At 50.0% G+C, this 17,497-nt stretch overlaps 1 protein-coding gene across 1 annotated transcript in view; it reads right to left on the reverse strand.

The window, feature by feature from the left end:
* Window positions 1-1,046: 1,046 nt before the first annotated feature.
* The window catches only part of GFPT2 (glutamine-fructose-6-phosphate transaminase 2), a 47,024-nt gene continuing 30,573 nt past the window's right edge, over window positions 1,047-17,497 (reverse strand). Inside the window, 8 exon segments of the mRNA XM_026448656.2 lie at window positions 1,047-1,383; window positions 3,678-3,805; window positions 7,964-8,078; window positions 9,070-9,227; window positions 11,368-11,488; window positions 11,778-11,875; window positions 11,977-12,072; window positions 13,490-13,653. Of these exon segments, the coding sequence (XP_026304441.2) occupies window positions 1,072-1,383; window positions 3,678-3,805; window positions 7,964-8,078; window positions 9,070-9,227; window positions 11,368-11,488; window positions 11,778-11,875; window positions 11,977-12,072; window positions 13,490-13,653 (1,192 nt within the window). The 3' untranslated portion in view covers window positions 1,047-1,071.

Here is a 17,497-nt window from a genome sequence, read left to right on the forward strand (position 1 = left end):
CTTGACAGGAAGGTATGGGAGGGTTTTAAGTGGGGAAATGATGCAGTTGTGTTTTATCCCCTCACACTGACCTCTGTGCTGAGCCAGGGGTGGTGACATCTGGATGGGGCACCTTGTTGGATTTCACCTCCCTGAAACTTCATGAACTCTGCCCTCCTACCTCAGGGCAGCTGCTGTGCACAAAGCATTTGGTTGGTCTTTGTGGCCGGTTCCAGGAAGGGAGCTCCCAGCCTCTGGACCTTCCCATGCGACAGAAGCGTCTTCGTTATTTATGGGAGGTCCCTTGGACTATACCTGACTGTGTGCTAAGGTGACGATTCGTGGTGGGTCTGCAGATAGTCCCAGGAAGGGGTCTCACCCTGCCAGAAAGCCAGCCACATGATTAGAGGGGTGGGGCTTTGAGACATGAGCCTGGCAGCCTGATCTCCCGACCTCCAAGGACAAAAGTGGGCCTGGCCACTGAGTTCAATCACATGGCCAATGGTTCACTCTGTCCTGCCTACGTAATAAAACCACAATACAGACTCCGGACACTGAAGCTGGCCGCTCGGGGGAGCTCCCTGGAGACACACGGTGACATGCCGGGAGGGTGACACATGCTGAGGACACAAACTTCACATTTGGGGCCCTCAAACTATGGGTCCCTTGTTTGGGGTTGGCTGTGATTTTTATAAGAAAACTGTAATAGGATAGTGATTTCCTGAGCTCTCTGAGTCATTCTAGAAAATTATTGAACTTGAGGGGAGAGTGGGAATCCCTGGATTCATAGTCAGTTGCTCAGAAGTGCGGGTGGTTCCCTGGCTTGCAACAGGTGCCTGAATCAAGGGCAGTCTTTGGAAAGCCGTGCCCCTGCCCTGTGAGATCTGGCCTAACTCCAGGTAGTTCACATCAGAGCTGCCTGGCCGCAGAACCAGGGGAAGCCCTGCCCTGGGGATCTCCACCAGGAGCCCCTCCCCTGAGCTCCAGGCCAGCATGTGGCGCTGCTCACGGCAGTGTGGGACCCGGGCCCCGCCAAAGAGCTGTGTGGGACAGCTGCAGGCTGACCAGTTCCTTTCCAAGGGTGTGCACTCCTCACAAGGGGGCCCGGGGAGGGTGTGCGCTCACAGCCACTCGATGGCCAGACCATCCATTGCTGGTACTGGCAGACAGTGGTGAGGTGGGCATGCGTGCAGAAAAGCAGGAGAGAGCTGGCCCAGTGCAGTGGAGAGCCCTCACCTGGCGGGCCGTGACTTGCTGCAGGGCATTCTGGCATTTGGCAAAGCAAGGATCCTTCATGATGACCATGATGACCGGCATCTGCTTGTCAATCAGTGCCAGGGGCCCGTGCTTCAGCTCCCCAGCCAGGATGCCTTCTGAGTGCATATAGGTGATCTCTTTAATTTTCTGGAAAGAGGAGGTGAGATCAGAGTCACCCCGGGCAGATGGGGCAGGAGCAGATCAGCCAGAGGGGAAGAAGGGGAACCAGGGGAAGGATGACTACGGAAGGCAGAGAGCCAAGGGTTGCAAGGCAGACAGATGCCTGGGGTGGTTGACAGCACTGAGGACACCCAGAAGGGGCCTGGGGAGAGGCCTGGCTACCATCCAGGGCATGCACCAGCCTAGGACACAACCTCTGTGTCCCCACACCAGCCCCCAGCACTGCTGCTCTGTCTCTCTCCAGTGCCACGCACAGCCACCCCTTAGGACAGACAAGTCGGAGTCAGCCTAGCTCACCCTCTCCTCCTCCCGAGCCAGCCACATTTATCACGATGGTATTGTATTCTGCTTAGCTATACTTTCAATTAATGATCTGATTAAGCATTCGCCCATTAAGAACTTCTAAAGAGTGGTTCCATGCAAAATCGCACAAACTGGGGTATTATTTGCATTAATTTTTTTCCCATATTCAGGTAGATCCATCTCTATTCAGTTACCACAGATCCACATCATTGAAATAGTGAGACAGTCGAATAAATCATCTCTTGACTCCCCGCCAGCACTATTGATTTGGGTCAGGGCAACGCTGTAAGGAGTGTGGCTCCACTCTGGAAGCTGCAGACAGCTGCAGTGCCGGCCTCCCAGTGACCAGAGGACCACTGGCTCGTGCCAGCAGCCACCAGACTCATGTGGCGGCATGGCTGAAATGTGCACCTTTCACCAGTACATTCAGCCACTGCAGCTGAGCTCCCCACCCATGAGGCAGAGTCATCTGGGGGCTGTCAGTGCACCCCAGGCCTTACCTCTGCTGCACCCCAAGAAGCAGCACCTGCCTGTCCTCAGCTTCCTTTACCAGGAGTCAGAATCTCCAGGGGGTGGGTGCAGGAGATGGAGCTCACTGTGGTCAGCCCAGCACTCCCCACCAAGACCAAGAAAATCAATTCTGAATGTTGCCGGTGAGCACTTGCAACTGGCATTGTCTTTCTTCTTTCTTTCTTTTCTTTCTTTCTTTCCCTCCCTCCCTCCTTCCTTCCTTCTTTCCTTTCTTTCTTTCTCTCTTTCTTTTTTGAGATGGGAGTCTCATTCTGTCGCCCAGGCTGGAGTCCAGTGGCACGATCTTGGCTCACTGCAACCTCTTCCTCTTGGGATCAAGCGATTCTCCTCCATCAGCCTCCCATGTAGCTGGGATTACAGGCGTGCACCACCATACCCAGCTAAGTTTTGTATTTTTAGTAGAGATGGGCTTTCACCATGTTGTCTAGACTGGTCTCGAACTCCTGACCTCAAATGATCTGACTGCCTTGGCCTTCCAAAGTGCTTGGATTACAGGCATGGGCCACTGCACCAGCCTAGCATTGTCTTTGAAATGGGGGTGCTGGGGAGGAGATGGGAGAGGACGGCAGCCCAGCTGGGCCATGGTTAATGCCCTCATCTTGATGGTCAGTGCAGCCTCACCTGGAGCGCTGTCCTCGTTACCTGGGCTGAGCATCTGCTCCGTGCACGGCACACTGACAGTAAGAGGGCAAACCTGAGATGCAGCACCCTACCTGGTCCTCTGCCCACCCTCTGGGCAGCCCTGTGGCCCTGGCACCTTTTCCCTGCCCCATCAGCTTTCTCTTTGCTGGTGTGGATCTTTATTGCTGCAGGGGGCAAACGGTCTGTCACCAATTTTTGAAAAAGCAGGGCCCTCAAAGTTTATTCCTGCAGGATCTCAAACTCCCCTTGGAAGTTTGAGGGGTAACAAGGAAACTCTGCGGAGAAGCCCCCCCTCGCAGTTTTGGTGGTGGCGGAAAAAAGCAAAAGCCCCATGGACTCGGTCCCCATGGACTCAGGTCTGATTCAGGTCCTCTACGTCATCTTGAGTGAGATACTTAAGCTTTTGGAGGCGTTGTTTCCTCCTGGATGAGAGGTGAATAGCAACCGCCAGCTGCTCCTAAGAAGCTCATGAGGTCTAAGCGAGCTGTTCCAATTGGGCCCTGGCAGTGGCTGGACAGCTGAAGGGGCACACGCCAGGCGCCCTGTCCCTTTCTCCTCAGTAGACTGGGAGCTCCCTGGGGGCAGGCACCTGCCTCACCCATCTCTGTGTGCCCAGGGCTAGAAACCTGGTGGAGAGCTGGTGCTTAGCACAAGCTCTCAAGAGTGGTCAAGGGGTCCTTAGACCCGGCCCTCCCCAAGCCCAACGCCCTGCCCTCCTTCCCGCTAGTTCCTCCAGGTCTCCTGTGCCTGCCCTCCTGGGGGTGGGGGCTGGGGTGGGGGCTCACCAGGGCTCCCTCCAGGCAGGTGGCGTAGTTGTAGCCCCGCCCCATCACCAGCAGTGACCTCTGCGTGTACAGCTCCAGGGCTAAGTCGTGGATCTTCTCCTCCAGTGACAGCACTTCCTTGATCAGCTCTGGGCCATGCACAGAACAGAGGGAGAAAACCAGTCATGCTGATTTTAGAGCGATATTCATGAAAACAAATGCTGAGGTTTAAGAGGAGGAGGTTTTGAAACCCACATCACTTAGTACATTTTGCTTCCTTGCACTCATTTAAAACGTAGATTACAAGAAAGAAATAACTTGGGCTCCTGGCCAGGATTTTGTCAGGGTGGGGATTTGTACTGTGCAAGTACTTTCTTGAGCACCAACAAGGCAGGCAGGGAAGTATCATTTCTCACTCCATGTTACAGGTAAGACAACTGAGGCTCAGAGAGGCAAACTCACCCACTGGAGACAGAGCTGACACCACCAGTTAACACCCCTGTTTCCTGCTGTGTCTCAAGACAAGGCCCCTGTAAGTGGGACCACCAGTTCTCAAACTGTTTGGTCTCAGGACTCCTTTACGCTCTTGAAAATTATTGCAAGTCCCTCAAATTACTGCACATCCCTAAGAGCCTTTGTTTTTGTGTTAAATCTGTCAACATTTACCAGATTAGAAAATAACAGTGAGGGCCGGGCATGGTGGCTCACGCCTGTAATCCCAGCACCTTGGGAGGCTGAGGCAGGGAGATCATGAGGTCGGGAGATAGAGACCATCCTGACTAACACGGTGAAACCTCGTCTCTACTAAAAATACAAAAAATGAGCCAGGCGTGTTGGCGGGCGCCTGTAGTCCCAGCTACTTGGGAGGCTGAGTGGAGAATGGCGTGAATCCAGGAGGTGGAGCTTGCAGTGAGCTGAGATTGTGCCACTGCACTCCAGCCTGGGCGACAGAGCCAGACTCTGTCAGAAAAAAAAAAAAAAAAAAAAAAAAAAAGACGAAAGGAAGGAAGGAAGGAAGGAAGGAAATAACAATGAGAAATTTAAAAGTATTCACTTTAAAATAACAACGCTAAATCTATTACAATACTACATTTTCAACAAGAATTAGTGAGAAGAGTGGCACTGTTTTTTGTTCTTGCAAAACTTTCTAGTGTCTGCTTTTTTAATAAAAGACTGTTGACTCTCACATCTGCTTTCACATTCAATCTGTGGTGATATGTTCTTTTGGTTGAAGTATAAAAATAAAATTCAGCCTACAAATACAGATTTGTAGTTGGAAAAGCAAGGAGTATTTAAATTATTTTTCAAATAATTGCGAATGTTGTTCTTTGACACCACAGTACACCAAACTCGAGAAACAGTAGGTTCTTGAAAGGGTAGGTGCCAATATAGAATCTGAAATCCTATCAATAAACTTTTTCTACTTTGTTATGTTAAAATTTATTGTTCTGTCTTGTGCTTTTAAATGGAACATTTACAAGTGCATAATTTTGTGACATCATGAACTGGCCACAAAGGTATGTAAATCTTAAAATGGACACATTTTATTATAAAATTTTTTTAAAAATCACCTTGTTGAAGTCACCTTGATCTTATCAGAGAAGTCTTTTTTTCTTTTTTTTTGGAGACAGTCTCACTCTGTCGTCCAGCCTGGGGTGCCGTGGCACGATCTTGGCTCACTGCAACCTCTGCTGCCCAGTTTCAGGTGATTCTCCTGCCTCAGCCTCTTGAGTAGCTGGGATTACAGATGCCCGCCACCACGCCCAGCTAATTTTTTTTTTGTTTGTTTTTTGTATTTTTAGTAGAGACAGGGTTTCACCATCTTGGATAGGCTGGTCTTGAACTCCTGACTTTGTGATCCACCTGCCTCGGCCTCCCCAAGTGCTGGGATTACAGGCCTAAGCCACGGTGCCCGGCCCTAGAGAAGTCTTTAAATGTTGGGAACTGGTCAAGCTCATGGTAACAGAGGTGTTTTCTAACACTCAGAGTTTTGCTTGGGAGCTCAAAGTTTATCATTGGCAACAAATACTGTGGGTCGCTTCTACTGGTACGTCTGCTGATTGTTCATTTCGAGAAAATGTCTACCGAACACCAAAATTGGCTTGCTATTCAATGGCATGGCTGCTTCTCTTGAGACAAGCACCGTTCTTCACTGTATAGCAGAAAGGCCTTTCCCCACCCGCCCCCAGATGGAGTTTTGCTCTTGTTGCCCAGACTGGAGTGCAAAGGCGCAGTCTCAGCTCATTGCAACCTCCACTTCCCAGGTTCAAGTAATTCTCCTGACTCAGCCTCCCAAGTAGCTGGGTATTAAAGGCACGCACCTCCACGCCTGGCTATTTTCAGTAGAGATGGAGTTTCACTATGTTGGTCAGGCTGGTTTCAAGCTCCTGACCTCAGGTGATCTGCCCACCTTGGCCTCCCAAAGTGCTGGGGTTACAGGTGTGAGCCACCGCACCCGGCCTCAGTAGAAAGGCTTTATGCATACTCTCCATTTCATTATAAAGAATACTAAAAAGAGTTGCAATTTACAGACTAATAATTTTTTGCCACCTAATCAAGGACATTCCTCTTTTTTTTTTTTTTTTTTTTTGAGATGGAGTCTCGCTCCGTTGCCCAGGCTGTAGTGCAGTGGCTGGATCTCAGCTCACTGCAAGCTCCGCCTCCCGGGTTCACGCCATTCTCCTGCCTCAGTCTCCCCAGTAGCTGGGACTACAGGCGCCCGCCACCACGCCTGGCTCATTTTTTGTATTTTTAGTAGAGACAGGGTTTCACTGTGTTAGCCAGGATGGTCTCGATCTCCTGACCTCTTGATTTGCCTGCCTAGGGCTCCCAAAGTGCTGGGATTACAGGCGTGAGCCACTGCGCCTGGATGTCAAGGCCATTCTTAAGGGAAACTGGCTGTGTGCTGGTGAAGGACACAATGACCAGTAGGCCTTCTAGTGTGCTGGGTGCCAGGCATAGCCACCACTGCCTTTGCAAATGTGGATACAGGCAAAAAAAAAAAAAAGATTTGCTATAAAAAATATATTGCTATATTACTATGTGAACAGTTTTGCTTAAAGGGCTTTGTAGACACCCAGGACCTGCAGACCACATTTGGAGAACTGCTGACTTAGACATCAGAATTGGGTCTTGTTTTGCATGGTTATGACCTGGCTTAAAGGAAGAATGCTTTTCTCAGAAATAAACCTTCAGCATGCTGTCTCGGCCAGTGTCAGGCCCCGAGGGCCTGGAATTGACCATTCTCTATGGTGGCCCTTCCCCCACTGCCTGCTCTGGGGTTTGGCCCCGGCTCCCAGGGAGGCTCCAGTGCCCGCTCTGTCTCTGGGAGGGCAACCCCCCGAAGCCCCGTGATGTCCTGTCCGCAGTGAGCACTCCACGCCAGCTGGGGGCAAGGCTCGACTCATCTCCACCTCTCAGGCCTGCACAGAGGTCTCTCTCCTACTCTGGCATGTGATTGACTGAAGGAGGTGAGCCGCTGCTTATGTTGGCAGGGCAGGGATGGCACACGGGGCAGGGCATGGCACTGGTTCTTAATGTATGTGTGGTGGATGAATGAAGAAAAGGGAGGCCATGGTCCCCAAGGAGGTCATGATTTAGTGCAACAGACATTGTATCTCACCAGCTACAACAGCTGGGACTGTGCTGCACCCAGCAAACGGGGAAAGTGTGGTGGGACTGCCAAGGAGCGCCTGGCATAGGAAGGGCCTGAGGCCATTTGCTCTTTCTCAGGTACTTACTGAGCACCTACTGTATGCCTGCCTGTACTGGACACCAGCTATCCAGCGGTGGCTCTGGCAGACAGGGCTGTGTGTTCACGGAGCTGACATGTTAGCTGGGGGAGACAGGCCAATCAACAGTTAACAGGCAATTTCCGGTCATGAGGTGTGTTATAAAGAAAGTAAACAGGCTAACGTTTCACAGAGTGCTAGGGTTGGGGCCTCTGTTAGCGTGGCCAGGGAGGGTCTCAGGAGGTGACATTTGAGCTGAGGTTTCGGAGATGAGAAGCTGTCGGCTGTATGCAGAGCAGGAGGAAGATGGTTCAGCAGAGGAAACAGCCAGTGCGAAGGCCCTGCGGTGAGAAAGCACTGAGGACCAGGGAGGCAGGGAGGCAGCGCCGGATCGGGGCAGGGGCCGAGCAGGATGAGGACAGAGGCAGCAAGGGCTCCAGGAGGGAGCTGGGGTGGCTAGAAAGTTTTAGGAGGAGGGAGAAATGAACAACATCCTGTACAGGCGAGAGTCAACAGAGAGTGGCCAGCAACAGTCCACTAGATCTGAAAACATGGAAAGCTAATTCTAGAACATACCAGGTAAAGATTTCAAGCCACGGATGATCTCTTGCCTCCTGTTTTGTAGTGAAATTCGGTCTTCAGACATCATCAAACCAAACATCACCAGAGAGATGAACTGACTGGTATAAGCCTGTGCACAAAGAAGGAGGTGGCAAGGATCTTATTTTCACTTTTAAGTCAACTTTATTTTACTTTTTGAGACAGGGTCTACCTGTTGCTCACGCCAGAGCACAGTGGCGAGATCACGGCTCACTGCAGCCTCTACCTCCTCAACTGATTCTCCCACCTCAGCCTCCTGAGTAACTAGGACTACAGGCGCCACCACCCTGCCCAGTTAATTTACAGGAGCCACCACCCTGCCCAGTTAATTTTTAGGTTTTATTTATTTATTTATTTTATATGTTGTTTTTGAGACAAAGTCTTGCCCTGTCACCCAGGCTGCAGTGCAGTGGCACGATCTCAGCTCACTGCAACCTCCACCTCCCAGGTTCAAGCGATTCTCCTGCCTCAGCCTCCCGAGTAGCTGGGATTACAGGTATGAGCCACCATGCCCGACTAATTTTTGTATTTTTAGTAGAGATGAGGTTTCACCATGTTGGCCAGGCTGGTCTCAAACTCCCAACCTCCGGTGATCTGCCCGCGTCGGCCTCCCAAAGTGCTGGGATTACAGGCGTGAGCCACCGCACCTGGCCTAAGTTTTACTTTTGAAGGGACGGGGTTGCCCAGGGCGGTCTGGAACTCCTGAGCTCAAGGGATGCTCCGGCCTCGGCCTCCCACAGTGCTGGGATTCCAGGTGGGAGCCCCGTGTCAGGCCCAAAGGGCTTTAAAATAGGGGTCTCCAAGGTGCTCAAAGAGCCACAGGACGACATGAACGAAACACAGGAACATGGGAATAAAATGAGACTAAATGAAGAGATGGGAACCCAAGAGGGGAGGGGAAAGGAAGGGACAGGGGAGAAGCGGTGAGGTGGGAAGGGGAAAGAAAGGCAGTGGCGTGGGCAGAGCAGGGCACAATTGCCCAGCACGTCCAGGCCGAAGGAGAGCGGCCTCCGGGACCTTGCGGCCTCTGGTGCACCTGCGTCGGCCAGGCTTTCCGCGGGAGGGGCACCCATGCCTCCTACCTTGGTGCTGGCCACGCCGATCTCCGGCCCTGCGTTGATGTGGATGCCGCAGTCGGTCTCGCAAGACATGGAGCTGCCCACGGTGTTGGTGACGCCCACAGTGAGGGCTCCGCGGTCCTTACAGTAGCGCAGCGCCAGGAGGGTGTCCGTGGTCTCGCCTGCCGCACAGGGGCCCTCTCAGTGCCGCGCTCCGCCAGCCTCAGCCCCACCCCAAACCCCTTCCTCCTTCACGTCGGCTCTTACATGGAAATCGGTGTCTAAGACACAGCCAGGTGTTCAGAAAGGAAAATGCACGTTCAACAGCCTTTTCGGTGGATTCTTACATTCAAGATTTGTTACTATGTATGTGGCAAGTACTTTTTCATTTAAATCTCGTGACAACTCCATGAGGACCATCGTCCCCGTTTTCCTCTTGAGGATGAGGGCTCATGACAGGAGGAAACCGGTGCTCTGATCAAAGCCATACAGCCGGTGACAGGTGGGCCTGGCTCCCAGCACCCTTTCTGCAGCTGAATAAGCTGCATTATTCAGAACGTGCTCAGATGGAACAGATTGAACATTTGAAAAGCAGGAATGTCCCCAAGTGGTGTTTCTCACTAGATTATTTGAAAGGATACTTCTCACAAGCCTCTCAGTGTGGACTCAGATTGTTTTTAGAATAAAGCTAAACAGCTTCATGCATAAACCAGCACAAACTCCCTATGTTTGTAAGTCCTAACAAACTCAAATTAAATTACAGCATAAGCCAGACTATAAAATCAAAACTGTTGAAATCCTCAAGAGTCAGGAGGCTGTTCTGTCTGCAGGGCCATGGCTCCGAACTCAAATTAAATTCAGCATAAGCCAGACTATAAAATCAAAACTGTTGAAATCCTCAAGAGTTGGGAGGCTGTTCTGTCTGCAGGGCCACGGCTCTTGGCTGTGTCTGTCCCAGCTTTGCAGGGCAGGCAGGGGCCGCCAGGTACTAGGTGGCCCAATTCTCCTCTGTATTTTTCTTTCTTCAGAGCCCTGGGTTATGGCACTGGAGTGTCACGGGGCGAGGGTGGGGGAAACAGGGTTCTATCTTTTGTCACCCACGCCCCAGGGTTTGATAGTGTTTTTCCAATCTCATTAAAGGGCTGACTTCTATACATACAGAATTTCGGAAGCTGCCACTGCATTATTTTCATATTAGGTCCACCTCTGTTCTTTTGTTAATGTCTCCCACCAATTTACAAAATAGTTTCAGGCTCTGGTGGGATCATAAACCCAAAGGTGAATGTGACGGCAGGTCCTGGGGTCATAAGGTGGGGGGCCGGATGGTCGGTGCATCTGTACTGGTTTTTCTTTGCTTGCCAACAAAATGGAAATGGTATTTAAAACTGAAAATGGCAGCAGTACTAAAAGTCCTAGTAGATGATAGGGCATTACAATCAGTATTTTAGTTGTGGTAGTAACACTGTGGTTATATGTTTTTCTTTTGTCATTTTAATCATACAACCTGAAGTATTTATGTGGATGAATATCATGATGCCTGGGATTGGCATCAAAGTAACCCCATTAGAGAAAAGGGGTTAATATAAGTGTGTCCGACCGGCACAAGACGGGCTGGATGAGGCTGGGATATTCATTATATGAAAACTCTACTTTTATAAAGGTTTGGAATTATCCATAATTAAAACATTTCAAAAGTCCTCCACGAGCTCAAGGAGACTCCAAGCCTATGGCCCTGGATCACCTCCCTGGGGCCGCTGGAGCACATGTCAAGTGTTGGGATGGCACCAGACGGGGTGTATTTAGCTCAGGGGACCTTCCTTGGTCCTGAAAGGGAGCACTTCTCCCCACACCTCCCCCTGCTGGGCAGCATGGGCACTGCAAGCCACAGGCCGCTCAGCTTAGACACGGGCACAGAGCCCATACGGGGTCCTCCACGTGACTCTCAACCTAACAGAATGTTAAAGGAGATGTTTTTTCTATTAACATAAATCAGCAAACATTTATGAGCACCTTGGTAAGTGGTTCTTGAAGTCTTGGATAGGCAAGAAGAGGGAGAAGCCATGGGGCAGGGGAAAAACGAATGTGCGTCATTTCCAGCCCAATCCCAGCTCTGTCACCCCCTGGCTGCATGGCCTTAGACATCTCTTGCCCTCCCTGTACAATGGCGACAGCAATCCGCGGCTCTAAGGGTTCAATGATCGCTGCAAGAGCGGGTTCGCAGCACAGGGTAGCCATGCAGAGGAATTAACTGAATGATGGAGAAGAGGAGAGAGCCCAGAGCTGACCTGATGCAAGGCTGGCCACACTGCCTGTGTCCCTTACCTGATAGGCTGATGAAAAAACACATGTCATCCCTGAACACAGGTGTGTTCCTGTCCAGAAAATCGCTGGCAAGTTCAACCATCACAGGAAGCTCGGTCAGTTCCTCCAAAACTTGCCGCGTCTGAAGCCAACAAGCATGGAGACTAAAGTCAGTCACAGGCGTGACAGGGACATGGGGCAGCTGGACTTCTAGGGTCAGTATCTGACATGGAACCTTGCTGTCCAGGTGGTGAGGGGACTTCGGTCACCCACAGGCCACCTCGAAGATAAAAGGGCTCCATGTCATTTCTCACGCTAGCTCACGGGAATGGGTCCAAGGGCTTAGCCACATTCAGAAGGCCGAATGAGTGATAAGACTGAAGGCCAGTATCTGGTCCTAGAATTTCCCTGCACGCATGTGTCCCACTTACAGCCACGGCAGCGTGGTAGCTGGTCCCACAGCCAATCACGATGAGCCTTCGGCATCGTCGGATCTCCTTCAAGTGGTCCTTCAGGCCCCCCACGAGCACTGCAGGGCACACAGCAGGGTGTTAACGTTGAGTTGACACAGTCATCGCATTCCCTGAGACTAGGCACAGGCGGAGCCTCCCCACTGAGTGCAGGAATTACCTGTGTTGGTCTCAAAATTCACCCGACCTCTCATAGTATTGAAAACGGATTCTGGCTGCTCGAAGATCTCCTTCTGCATAAATGCGCTGAAGTTACCTGGTCAGATAAATGTCTGGTCAGTTTTAATTTCATTATATTTCACTGCTTTTCATTATGCAGTAGTGATAGCAACTCCTGCAAAGCTTACTGCAGATTCCCAAAGGCATCCCCAGGGACTATCCTGCCTGACACTCACTACCATCAGAGGGAAGCAGGTCAGGGACCAGGGCTCTCTCCAGTTTACATATTGGACCCTGCAGCTTGAGGAAGGGAGGGATTTGCCCCAGGCATGCAAGTAACAAATGGCCTGGCTGGTCCCTTTGGGCCATGCTCCCTTAGCAAGGCCAAAAGAAAGTAAAGTGCCTCCCTCCCAAAAAGCCACCCAGATAGGAAAGTATGGCTAAGCAGGCCCAAAGAAACAGGCAATTTTCCTTTTAATAAATACCCTCCTAGTTTCTGTAATAAAAACCTTTCCAGCCACACAGGCATTTCTGGGGCTCTGGTTTGAGCGGGACTGGATGGTGCTGACGGGACAGTGAGGCTGCAGGTGTTCAAGCCCCTGATGCAGCAGCTACACCTGATGCTCTGGAGGTGCCCAGAGGTGGGGCAGGCTGTGTTCTCGGGGATACGCACACTCATGACGCCAACACGCCAGTGCTCCCAGCCTGTCGCCCATGACCTGGCACTTGTGCGATGAGCAAATGAAGCAAGTGGGGGGAATGAGGGGTGGCCACCATAGGGGAGGGGTTGGCAGACACAGGAGCAGAGAAGGACTCTCTGAGGGGGTGACATTTCAGGGCAGCTGGAGGCAATGGAAGGAACCAGTCCTATAAGAAGAACAGCAAATGCAGGGGCTGTGGTGGGGCACAGTGGGATAGAGGGTTGGATGTGGTGGGGCCAGGCTTTAGCTCTGATGGGAGTGTGGGGGTTTGTGGGCTGTGGCAGGGAGTTTGGATTTTATTCTAACAACAGTAGGAAACCACTGGAGGACCTTGAGCCGCGGGAGGATCACAGGGGCTGAATCATGTTCTTGAAAGTTTGCTTAGGCTACCCCATGGGGTAGAGGTTGTAGGGGATGGAAGTGGGTGCAGACAGAGAGGCTCTGCTTGTAGGGAGAAGGTGTACCCCCAACCCCCCAGACCTGCAGACTTCCACCCAGAGGAGAAACGATGCCTGAGGGTGGGAATGTGATCCCCGGAGTCGGTGAAGGAAGGCAGCGGACACACCGGGCTCAGTTCCAGTAGGGAGGAGCTGGCGCCTGGCTGCAGACAGGAGCCCCCGCTTGGAGGCACCAGGCCAGCCTCCCCACGTCCCCTCACCTGTGCAAGCCACAGGCTACCTGCAGCCCCACCCTGGTGGCCACAGAGGGCAGGAGGGCTGTAGCCTCTACTAGGGCCAGGCAGAGAGTGTCAGGAGCTCCACTAGACACGCCGGCTCCCGAGGCTGCCGCACACAGGCTCCAGAGGACACCTACCTTTCATGATTTGCTGCAGTTCCATCTGCAAGGTCTGGATGGCTCGAGATGGGTCATCACTGGCCGAGTGCTTGACCCAGTGAATGGAGAGTTTCCCATCAGCCGCTGCGGCAATGTCGTCGTCCTCCAGGAAGATGACGCGGTTGGTGTGCTCTATGATGGTGCTGGGGGAAGGGAAATGGGCATCACTGCCCTGCCCTGAGCAGTTACGAGGCAGCAGCCCCTGCTGGTTCCCAAGCATGGGGGCCACATCGTTGGCATTTCAGGAGGGACAAAGACACCACACGGAAAACACTGATTTGCAGGTGAATCTTCCTCTTCTCCACTCTTCCCTCCCGTCTCCACAGAATTATTTTGATGCCAGTCCCAGACATTATATCATTTCTTCTGAAACACTTTACCATATAGCTCTAAAACTATTTTAACCTACTATAATACCATAATCATATCTAAAATTAATAGTTGTTCCTTTATATCATCAAATATTCAGCACGTTCACGTTTCTCCAATAATCATGGTTGTCTTTTTGTAACTGGTTTCTTCAAATCAGGATCCCAACAATGTCACCTCTGGAGGACACTCGAGAACCCACACATTATTCTGAGTCATGAAGGGAAAGAATAAAGCACTCATCTTGCCTTTCTAAACAATGTGTCTTTCAGGACAACCACACACTGTATGAAGGCAAGTTTCTCTAAGAAGTGATACAGCTAGTAACGAAGAAATAATAGAATTAGAATAATCAATTTATGAACACCTAATTATTAACAGCTCTAATCAAGGACCAGCCATTGCTGTTGAAACCAGAAGGTGAAAAGCTGGACGAAGCTTTATCATGGGTGGATAAGGCTGGCAACACTCAAACCCCTGATGGCTCTCAGCACAAAAAGAGAGATGGTGAGACATTATCTGACTCCCGATGGAAGGACACACCACCAACTATGTAGTCTTGCCAAACAAATCAAACCTGAATAAGATTGAGCTTTTAACACTTGTAAACTCCAGTGTACAGGAAACAGAGGAAGATGGTAAATAACACCAGGGGGTGCACTCAGCAAATCCCAGACAACGGGAAACTCATCAGGACAAAAGACCTAGTTTCCTTTTTTTGTTTTTTTTTGAGACGGAGTCTCGCTCTGTCGCCCAGGCTGGAGTGTGGTGGCGCGATCTCAGCTTACTGCAAGCTCCGCCTCCCGGGTTCATGCCGTTCTCCTGCCTCAGCCTCCCGAGTAGCTGGGAATACAGGTGCCCACCACCACGCCCGGCTAATTTTTTTGTCTTTTTCAGTAGAGACGAGGTTTCACTGTGTTAGCCAGGATGGTCTCCATCTCCTGACCTCGTGATCCACCCGCCTCGGCCTCCCAAAGTGCTGGGATTACAGGCGTGAGCCACCGCGCCCAACCAAGACCTGGTTTCTTACACAGGCGCATACATGTACACAAAGGAGCCCTAACAGTAATCTACAAGCTATGCTTACCAAAGAAACATGGGGTCATTGTGTTTATTTTTATAATTTTCTCTGTATGGAAAGGAATAATGATTTTTTCCCCTTGAGATCATAATACAAAGTGTCTTTTTAAATAATTTTAAGTTTGAAAAGTTGCTAAATGAAAAAGAAAGGTAATTAATGGTATACAGTTGTGGTATAAACCATCAGGTCAGGCTTGAAGGATTACTGGAGAAAACACTCTTGGCCGGGTGCCCTGGCTCACACCTGTAATCCCAGCACTTTGGGAGGCCGAGGTGGGCGGATCACCTGAGGTCAGGAGTTTGAGACCAGCCTGGCCAACATGGCAAAACCCTGTCTCTACTAAAAATACAAAAATTAGCTGGGTGTGGTGGCGCACACCTGTAATCCCAGCTACTTGGGAGGCAAGAGAATCACTTGAACCCAGGACGTGGAGGTTGCAGTGGGCTGAGATTGTGCCACTGCACTCCAGCCTGGGTGACGGAGCAAGACTCCTTCTCAAAAAAAAAGAAAAAAAAAAAAACCATAAAAATCCCACTCTCATTCTGTCAAGAGCCACACCCACATGTGAATGCCTGAAAATGAACACTTAACTCCTGGTGCAAAGGTAAGGAGGGAAACTATCAAGGTCTAAGGCTCTAAGAGAGGTATATCCAGCCAGATCCTAGGGAAGAAACAGAAAGGATGGCAAGCCACTGTACTGGAAAAAATATTTTAAACAAAACTTTGCATATACAAATAACTTTGTATACGTTGTATAAATGTGTACAAATAACTTTGTATACTTTGTATAAACGTATACAGAGTTTTGCGTAAACCTATACAGTTTTACACAAAACTCTAAAAGTATACTTTTTTTGTATAAAAAGTAGAAATATGGAGTGACAAGAAGTGAAAATGGCCCCATCCTATCTCCGAGATCAACACTGCTTACATTGTAGCATTAGCCAACCAACAATGCATGATGCATGTGTGTTTATATTTATGTGTGCAAGTACATATGTTTGTTTAAATATAATTATTTTATTTCCAACATGAGTAGTAATGTAACCTAGTCATTAAGACCACTGACCCACGAGTTAGGCCTGAGGTGCACTCGGGGCCTCTGTCTCTTGCCAGTCCTGTGCCCGTGGGCAACATACATCACCCCCTGGAGTTCCCATCTCAGGTTCCGCCTCTGTAAACAGGAAAGAGTTGTGCCTTTCCCAGAGGTCGGTCGTGATTATTGGATGGGATCCTGGCAAGGCCCTCATACCGTGCCCCGCACACACTGGCCACCATTGCCCAAAAGCTGGACAGCACGCTCATATCTGGGAGGGCCACCCGCCGTTCCTCTTTCTCAATATGTGTTGTCTTTCTTGTCTCTACCCTACACGTGACAGAATCACTTCCTGAAGTTCCAAAGGTATAAACAAATAAAAGAATCTAGAGGGTCGAGCCGGGCGCGATGGCTCACACCTGTAATCCCAGCACTTTGGGAGGCTGAGGCGGGTGGATGATGAGCTCAGGAGATGGAGACCATCCTGGCTAACATGGTGAAACCCCATCTCTACTAAAAATACAAAAAAATTAGCCGGGCCTGGTGGCGGCGCCTATAGTCCCAGCAACTTGGGAGACTGAGGCAGGAGAATGGCATGAACCTGGGAGGCGGAGCTTGCAGTGAGCCAAGATTGTGCCACTGCACTCCAGCCTGGGTGACAGAGCCAGACTCCATCTCAAAAAAAAAGATTCTGGAGGGTCTTAATTACAACACAGAATTCACAGATTAATTTGGGGGAGAGTCAGTATTTTTAAAAAACAACTTGTAATCATTAAATTAATTTTAAATGTTGAGTGCACTAATATTTGAAAATAGCTACTCTGGAAGCTGAGGCAAGAGGATCCCTTGAGTCCAGGAGTTAGTTTGAGGACAGCCTGGGCAACTTAATGAGACCCTGTCTCAAAAAAAAAAAACAAAAGATAAGATGAGAATATTAAGCCTTCCTACTGAGGAATGTGGAATCTCTTCCTATATTTAAATCTCTTACTTCCTCATGGTAAATTTCTGTAGCTTTCTCCAAATATGTTCTGGAGTATTTTTGTTAAAATTTACTCTAAGGAATTTAATTAAAGCATTTTTTTTCCAGCTATGGTGAATAGTATTGCTTTTTTGGTTCACCTAACGTTTGCTGACTGCCTTGTACCTGGTCACATGAGGTGACACCTGAGAACAGGACATGGTCCCACTCGAACCAGATACAGCTTAGTGGCTAACGCCAGGATATAGGATTTCCACACCTTTACTCCCAGCTGCTAGTACTATCAGTTCTAACAGCCTTTTGGCTGGATTTAAAAACGTATAATAGATAATATTCCCTACAAATAATTATTTCCTCTCCTTTCAGGCATTCATGCCTTTTTTAAAAAAAAAAAAAAAAAAAAAGAAACATCTGGCAGGGCATGCTGGCTCACGCCTGTAATCCCAGCGCTTTGGGAGGCTAAGGTGAGTGGATCTGAGGTCAGGAGATGGAGACCATCCTGGCTAACACGGTGAAACCCGG

The sequence above is a fragment of the Piliocolobus tephrosceles genome, chromosome 4, assembly GCF_002776525.5.
Source record: "Piliocolobus tephrosceles isolate RC106 chromosome 4, ASM277652v3, whole genome shotgun sequence".
NCBI lineage: Eukaryota > Metazoa > Chordata > Mammalia > Primates > Cercopithecidae > Piliocolobus > Piliocolobus tephrosceles.